At 40.8% G+C, this 8,316-nt stretch overlaps 1 protein-coding gene across 1 annotated transcript in view; it reads left to right on the top strand.

Annotated features, from left to right (window-relative positions):
• Positions 1-443: 443 nt before the first annotated feature.
• The window catches only part of prkacbb (protein kinase, cAMP-dependent, catalytic, beta b), a 25,900-nt gene continuing 18,027 nt past the window's right edge, over positions 444-8,316 (top strand). Inside the window, exons 1-7 of the mRNA XM_037682184.1 lie at positions 444-757; positions 5,656-5,717; positions 5,796-5,924; positions 6,222-6,320; positions 6,412-6,494; positions 6,609-6,735; positions 6,827-6,922. Of these exons, the coding sequence (XP_037538112.1) occupies positions 712-757; positions 5,656-5,717; positions 5,796-5,924; positions 6,222-6,320; positions 6,412-6,494; positions 6,609-6,735; positions 6,827-6,922 (642 nt within the window). The 5' untranslated portion in view covers positions 444-711. The remainder of the gene's footprint in view (positions 758-5,655; positions 5,718-5,795; positions 5,925-6,221; positions 6,321-6,411; positions 6,495-6,608; positions 6,736-6,826; positions 6,923-8,316) is intronic.

The following is an 8,316-nucleotide window of genomic DNA, read 5'->3' on the forward strand; positions in this document are numbered from 1 at the left end:
TGATCTCCTGCAAACAGGACACGGGTCAAAAACAGCAGAGCCAGAAACAGTCAGAGCCCTATAAAGAGATGGCGCTGGAAACAATTACTCAGTTGTATGCAGAAGGTAAATTTATTGTGGAAATAACCTGCTCCATAATAAAGTAAAAAAAAAAAAGAATATTAGGAAAAAAAACGCCATATAATGTCTGTGATGCACAACCAGTGTAACCATTAATGACGTTTAAGAATCTTTTAGATATTTCAACGTTAGTTTTCCAATTAAAAACTTGTTTTTGAATGCATAATTTTCCTAGCAAAATAAGTTTATTTAAATATATTTAATTTCGTTTCTGACTGTTGCAAGAATCACGATTGGCCTAGATGAAATGCCACACTTACAACAGTAAATAGAAATGTGTGATTTGATTATATGGTGCAACGGCCTGCCAGACAACGCGAAGCGCCTGCTAGCTTCTTGTCAACGGAGCAGACGCTGAAGTAGCAGCAGGCAGCGGAAACGTTCCAGAGGACAGGAGGTTAGTGGGGGAAGAGTGAAAGGGCAGACGGAAGGGATACGGAACATTATTTCCTCACATCCGAACCGAGTCAATATCCGTATCGGTTTGCTTTTTCCCAATTTGAGAGACCTCGAATAAAAACACCAGCTGGAAAGGTTAGCTAGCCGCCGCCATCTCCTCTCAGTCGGAGCGACCGCCGTGTCTTCCACACCATGGGGAACGCTGCCACCGCCAAGAAGGGCAACGAGCTGGAGAGCGGTGAGTCCTGGCTGCAGATGTTTGACCTGGGTCCTGTTTTGTTTGGCCCTGTTTTGAGCCGGTCCACCAAGCCTTCACTAAGTGGCATTTGTTTCGCGTTTAAAATGAGTAACCATGCTAGGGCACAAGTACTGTCTTGGCATTCAGAGGGAGGGGAGAGCACGTCTTGTGTACTCAGGCCACTGAAGCATATGGAGGTGCTGTCAAACATGTTTACTGATGCTTCTGCAAACACTGACAGTTGGAAACATTTCATGGGCGTTTGCAAGCTCGAAAACGATCAAACTAGCCAACTTGCTAACTTTAGCTCTAATGGGGGGTGGGGGGATTAGCCCTCTGAAGGCCCCTCATTCCCTCCTGATGGTGGTAGCTGTTCCAGGCCCGTTAAGTTAGCCGCAGCTTGCAGTCGTTTCTTGTCGGTGCTTTTTCTTTCTTTCTTTCTTTTTTTAGATATAGGTTGAAAAACTCAAATCCAGCTCCATCCCATCACCCCTGGCTCGATGTCATCTTGAACTCGGGAGCTGTGAGGAATGTGGTTCCCACTGTGCATTTTGGCTGCAGGATCTTCTCAGCGCAAACAGCTGTGTCGGAGCGAAACTTTGCTTGAATCTGCAGTAATGAAGCACAGAGCCGTGAATAATTGGTATAAATAGGCAGTGAGTTTTATTTGAAGGCAGGGAGTGGGGCTGCTTTCTGCCTCGGTCCTCTGCCACATTTTATTCTTGGCTACATAAACAAAGCTGTCCCTCTAGAGGTTCAGCACCACCACCAAATATGGAAAAGAAATGACACATTCCCTCTTCTCATTCATAAAACTGCTGCCTGTCCAGTTTATAATGCAAACACACCCTTAATTGTGCCACTTTGTTTTGACACCCCTAATCTGGTTGTGGTAAAAGTCTTTCAGGGTTCACTTCTCACACTCCCCTTGCCATTGACTGGAGCAGCTTGTCGTCAGACCTCCGTCAGAGGATAAGGAGTATTACAAGCTTTGAAAGGTTTGACGTAGCTCAACCTGGGCCGGCGTTAGTTTACACCTGCGTACTTTGATGTGTGCAGCTGATTGCTGTCGACCACCCCCCCTGTAAATCACACAGTTGTTTCCCTGTGCATCTGTTGTTAACACCGAACTTGAACTGGATTTATTGTGCTTTTTATGGCCCGTTCATCTGAAATCCGTGGAATTGTTCAACCTAGTCCATAAAGTTTTGTTTTCTTAAAAACACAATAGGTCAAATCGGTTCAAAGTAACATCACTTTATGGCGCTTTGAGCTTTATTGACCTGTGGACAGACGCACCAGGCGGACGCAATAAAAATTGTGAACCAGCAGCTCGCAAGCAGACCGAAATAATCAAATCAGTGATAGTAGCTATAGTAGGAAGCGCTTGTTTTGAATTCAGCTGTGATCCCTAGATCCAGGGTCGTGGTGAACTGTTAAACCTGTTTAAGCTGACACGCTGCCCTGAGCTACAGATTTGTCTGGAGTGAAGCCTCTGTTGACAAGACGACCTGGTAACCTACAGTGCCGTGTTCCCGTGTTTACTGCATATAGTTGTCACTGGCTGGGTTAAGCGAGCACCAGCACACTCACAGTTGGACAGCAGGCCTAAGCAGTTGCTGTAGTGACACCTACTTTATCTTGCAGTGCCCGTGACCAGTGTTCACGCTGAAATGCTTCAGGACAGGCTGCAAAACTCAACCATGTTCTGCTTGGCTGAATGTTTGCCTTGATCCCTGAGACGGTTGTCTTAACTGTGCAAACGTAAAAGCTATGACTTTTCCCCCCCAAGCTTACAAAAGCTTGCCTAAACCTTCATATTTTTAAACTACTAAAATAGTCTGGGTGTAAATAGTAGATGATGCTGTTGCAGAGGCGTGCTGAACCTTTGACGATTTATCAACGTCTTAATTAATTAGAAGAAAAAATAATGTCCTTACGTTTTGGACACTTACTGTCATTCTTGGTTTTTCAAGATTCAGGACTAAATGTCTTTTTAAGTTCAATCAGAAATTAAAGTTATCTCCAGTTTGAGACAAAACTCAGAAAAGAAGTATTTCGAATGACAAAATATTTAGTTTTCTTGAAGCTACCAGATGATCTGCAAATATTTTTTTAAAATCTACTGTTAATGCATTAGTTTTGTTTCGAGATGGTTTATCTAAAATTTAGTTTTATTTAAAATAAGTCCTGTATAAAAAAAGCAGCCTCAAGTAGGGCTGGGGGATATATCGAATGTACTCGATGTATCGTGAGATTTTCTATTTCCGATGGTTAAAATGACTCTCTCACAACCATCGCGAGTATTATTAGACTTGAAAATCCATGTAGTTATTTTTCTCCCGTCTGCGCCTCCAACTTCACACAGCCCCTCCTTCTCCCTCTTTGAATACAAACACAGCACCTCACCCATGTACGCTGCACCCGTCTCCTGCTTCTCCAGGTGGGGGGCGGAGTTTAACACAAGTAAACAGGAGAGCAGCTTAGCTGCTGTGCAAAAAAAAACAAAACAATAGCTGTTATTTGGAGATGGTTTGGATTTAAATTGTCAGATGATCAGCAGAAAAATGTTTTCTTTAGAAAATTCTGAAAACAAGTCCTGAGAAAAATCAGAACTACAAATCTTTTTCACCATTTAAAACAACGCTATAAGTTCAGTTGTAAGCTGCAGCTCCGACTGTGTTTTCAGACTCTTTTCCTGAAGCAAACCGCGGGTCAAAACTCATTTATTAGCCGTGCTGTGCCTTATGAGAGGAACAGTGAGAGGTGGAGAGACATTAATAAAGCAGCAGCTTATCATATCGAAGACACGACAAGACGGCTAAAGTTAGACAGCTAAAGTTAGACAGCTAAAGTTAGACAGCTAAAGTTAGACAGCTAAAGTTAGCAGTCTTGTTAGCCGCTAAGGACCGTGTCTTTAGCGATATGATAAGCTGCTGATTTATTAATGTCATGCCACCTTTCACTGTAAGACATATGTGTCAAATTCAAGGCCCAGGGGCCAAATGTGGCCCTCGTTGACATCTTATCTGGCCCCCAAGATGTTATTTTAAATGTAAAATACTTTTATCACTTTAATTTTTTTTTCCAGTAATCTTTGATTTTGATGTGAAAATTGCAACAGAGAACGTCAAATAAGACCAATCGAACTCTTGTTGAGGAACCTGCAACCAAGAAAATATGTTTGATATCTAATTTGAGTTAATGTCGATTCTGAAACTGGCCCTTAGTTTGAAAAACAGTTTTAATTTTGGCCCCCTTTGGGGGTTTGACACCCCTGCTGTAAGACTTGTTCTTTTTCTGCCTATCCAGCTTCATACAGCCCCACATGTTGCTTCACACACGCTTACTAACGTTGTGAAGGCGGCGCAGCTGAAGAGGATTATTATTTAATTTATGTATGGTTGGTAAATAGTTTATTTTTTAGATATTTAGTAGAGTTACAGCTGTTTGTTAATAACTGCCCATGTGACGATTGTGACAAAGCTTAGACTCAGAAATATATATTTGTTGTTACTTTATGGAAAGAAAAAAATTATTCATTCAACTTTATTTATACATGTTAGTCTCATTGAGCCACGGGACTCATTTACAAGAGAGACCTGTTTTTAACAAATAATGAAGACAACAGTAGACAATCTTAAAAGAAAGCATATGAATTGAAAAAATAATAAATGGAAGCAATTTATATTAAAAGACGAAACAAAAACAACTACATTATAAAGAGACGTAAAATACTAAAAACAGGAACATGTCTGCATTGGTTTGTGCCACGAACTTAGCAGATGTTTGAATATCGAGATATATATCATATGTAGCGATTTATCTAAAAAATATCGAGATATTAATTTTGGTCCATATCGTGCAGCCCCACTGTGAAGTTTTCCAAACTCCTAATACTTTGGGACACACTTTGTTCAAATATAAAACCTTTTCGGAGTGCTCTCCTTTCAGTCTGTTCTAATGTGCATCACTGAGTTTCTGGAACATCCTGGTGCAGTTGTTCTTTGATGATGCACAGTTCGTCTCTGTTTAAGTTCCTCAGGTGACCGTCGACCGTTTTCTCATTCTTGTCGCTTCCGTTCACAACACACGCTTCTTGTTTGTTGCTGTGTTAAACTTGTTATGTACATGAACTCCATATTTCTCTCTGTCTTCTCTTTATTATTCCATCCATGTGGGTGATTGTTCCTGCAAAACCATGATGATCTGTAGAGACGTTTGGTACGCTGAATCCTCCAAAAGATGACCGGAACTGCATTGGCTTCATTGTGAAAACCTGCTAGATGTGCCTTTTTTTTTTTTTTAAACTGTGCTTTAATTATATATTTTTTGTTTTTGTTTTTTTTTTGTTTATTTGCATACTCTCAATCTGGATATCCACGGTCTGCTGTGTTTCTCATACATTGGTTTGTTTTTGCTCTTTATTTGAAGCTGTTGTTTAATAGCAAAACTAAGTGATGCTCAAGATGCTTACAAAATTTTACATTTTGTGTTTATTATTATTTAATTTCCTTCGGAATGAGGCTACCAAACAGAAAACACACTGAGTTTCTTGGCATGCATCACTTGTCTGCCTGTGAATGTTCATGTCTTGTGTTTGTGTTTTGCCCCCTCTTTAGACAAACCAGTGATGGTTTTTATAACACCTTTACTTTTATATCCAGATGAGAGCTGTGACTCTGCCTGTGATCTTCTTGTTTCACTTACAATTTAATTTAAAATCCCAACTTTTCTTCCCCTTTCCTTCTCCTTAATTTGTTTGCTAAATTAAAAATAACCCCGAGTATGTTGTTTGTTTGATGTAACCAAAGTTTTCCTTGCCAATTTAAATTTTTTTTTTTTTTTAAACATGCAAACTCTCACTCTCTGCACTTCATTTTTCTTTTCTCTTGTAGTGAAAGAGTTTCTAGCCAAAGCCAAAGAAGATTTCTTACGGAAATGGGAATGCCCCCCACAGGTCAGACGGATGAGAAGTTGAACATGACCTTTTGCAGTCTTTTGTAAATATCCTATTAACTTGAAGTTGTTTTCGCAGTGCACAACGTGCCTAGATGACTTCGACAGGATAAAGACCCTGGGTACTGGCTCATTTGGAAGAGTCATGCTGGTGAAACACAAAGGAACAGAGCACTACTTTGCCATGAAGATACTGGACAAGCAGAAGGTCAGTGGTGACTTTAGAGGGCTTCAAGATGAATTGTCCAACAACGTTGACACGCTGTATATTTTCAGGGTCAATACAATTTTGGGGGTACTTATTCTAGTCAACAAAATGAGTGCTTATCTGCTTAAAAATGTCATCGTTACCTTTATGAGTTGCATTACGGGGTTAGTTTGGGGACAAAAGTCATATAAAATATTAATAGCTAAAAACTGCCTTTGCTTTCAAAGTTCCTCTAACTTTACTGCTAATGTAAGCAAGATTTGTCTCAAGAGGCCATCTTTTCTCTGTATCTGTCAGGTGGTGAAACTCAAGCAAATAGAACACACGTTAAATGAGAAGAGAATATTACAAGCAGTGAGCTTTCCGTTTCTCGTCAAACTTGAGTACGCATTTAAGGTAAAGTGTGCTTGATTTACAATGTTGAAACAGAAATTACTTTGTTTTGTTGACTGGAATATTTAGGTGTCCATTTGATTTGATTCTGCAGGACAACACCAATTTGTACATGGTAATGGAGTATGTTCCAGGGGGAGAGATGTTCTCTCATTTAAGACGAATTGGACGGTTCAGGTAGGCTTTTTTTTAAAAATTTTTTATTTAGTTATTTTCAGTTATTGAATGCCAAAATGTACAGCTTGTTACAGTGCAGTGGCATCTAAGTTTGGTATTTTGTTTCTTGTCCAGTGAACCGCACGCACGATTTTATGCCGCCCAGATAGTGCTGACCTTTGAATACCTGCATTCGCTAGACCTCATTTACAGAGATCTGAAACCCGAGAACCTTCTCATCGACCACCACGGCTACATTCAGGTGAGCCAAAATGCTACAAATGAAGCCTCATTGCTGTTTTGAATCTTAATTTTGGGAAGCAGGGAATATATTTTGCCTTTTTGACTTCCAGGTGACAGACTTTGGATTTGCCAAACGGGTAAAAGGCAGGACCTGGACGTTGTGTGGAACACCGGAGTACCTGGCTCCTGAAATCATTCTCAGCAAAGTACGGGTTTAATATAGTTTTTGTTTTTAATGCACACATTAACCCTCATCTTTTTGAAAGGGAACAGTGCAAAGCTCTACTGCAGGGCTATTCAACTGGCGGCCTGCGGGCCATTTCCGGTCTGCGGGTGACTTCAGTCCAGCCCACTTCATTTAACAATCAGTTTTCTTGAATAGCTCGCTCTACTGTACTGTATGGTTTTATTGTACTTTTTGTACATCTGATTTAAAATCAGTGCTTTTCTTGTTATTAGGGGGCTGTGTTAGCTTGGTGGTCAGTGCTATCATCTCATAATCCTAAAGCTGCAGGTTCAAGCCCAGGTTGCATCAGGAAGGGTATCAGGCGAGAGAGTCCCCCTGGGCGACCCCCGAAGAAGGGAGCAGCCAAAAGCAGCCTTTTATTTTTATTTTTATTTTTTTACCCGCTTCTTCCTTTTCGGGTCGCGGGGGTCACTGGTGCCCATGTCCAGCTTTAACTGTGCGAGAGGCGGGGGACACCCTGGACAGGTTGCAAGTCCATCACAGGGACATTTAGAGACAAACAACCATTCACTCTCTCACTCTCACCTAGGGACAATTTAGAGTTACCAGTCAGCCTAACATGCATGTTTTTGGTCTGTGGGAGGAACCCGGAGTACCCGGAGAAAACCCACGCATGCACAGAGAGAACATGCAAACAACACCTAGAAAAGTCCCGGACCGGGATCTGAACCTGCAACCTTCTCACTGAGAGGCAACAGCGCCACCAACTGAGCCACTGTGCTGCCCCGTCAAAAGAACAACTTTCCTTAAGTTCCTTTTTGTGACCATGTTTTTGTCTCCTAAAGATGGGGAATCTGTTTTTTTAGTGACCATAGATCAGTCGTGTTTGTGTTTTTGTTAGCAAAACTAAAGTTGTAGGACATGCCAGGTTTAACAGTAACACATTTACCTTAAAGGCACTGTTTGGGTTTGCTAAACAACCGGTTAAAGCGCAGTGTTGACTTTTCTTGCTCCCTGCTCTGCTTTGTTCCACTCTGCTCACTCACAAGTCACGTAACCAGATCATGTGACCAGTCAAATCGCAGCCTTTGCAATTAGAAAAATCTCGTTTTATCATATTGCGATATTATTGGAAATGCAATTAATTGTTCAGCCCTAATCTGAGTAACTTAATGTGATACCTGTTTATTTTGCAAAAAATATCTGTCCAAAAATACTACATTCTGAAACAGACTAATTTTGAATGTTATTGTTTAGTGTAAATAAATGTAGAAACCATATACAAACCGGATTCCAAAAAAGTTGGGACAAGTCCATTTTTACCACTGTGTGGCATCCCCCCTTCTTCTTACAACACTCAACAGATGTCTGGGGACAGAGGAGACCAGTTTGTCAAGTTTAGAAATAGGAATG

This window comes from Nematolebias whitei, chromosome 9 (genome assembly GCF_014905685.2).
Source record: "Nematolebias whitei isolate Nwh7 chromosome 9, NemWhi1, whole genome shotgun sequence".
NCBI lineage: Eukaryota > Metazoa > Chordata > Actinopteri > Cyprinodontiformes > Rivulidae > Nematolebias > Nematolebias whitei.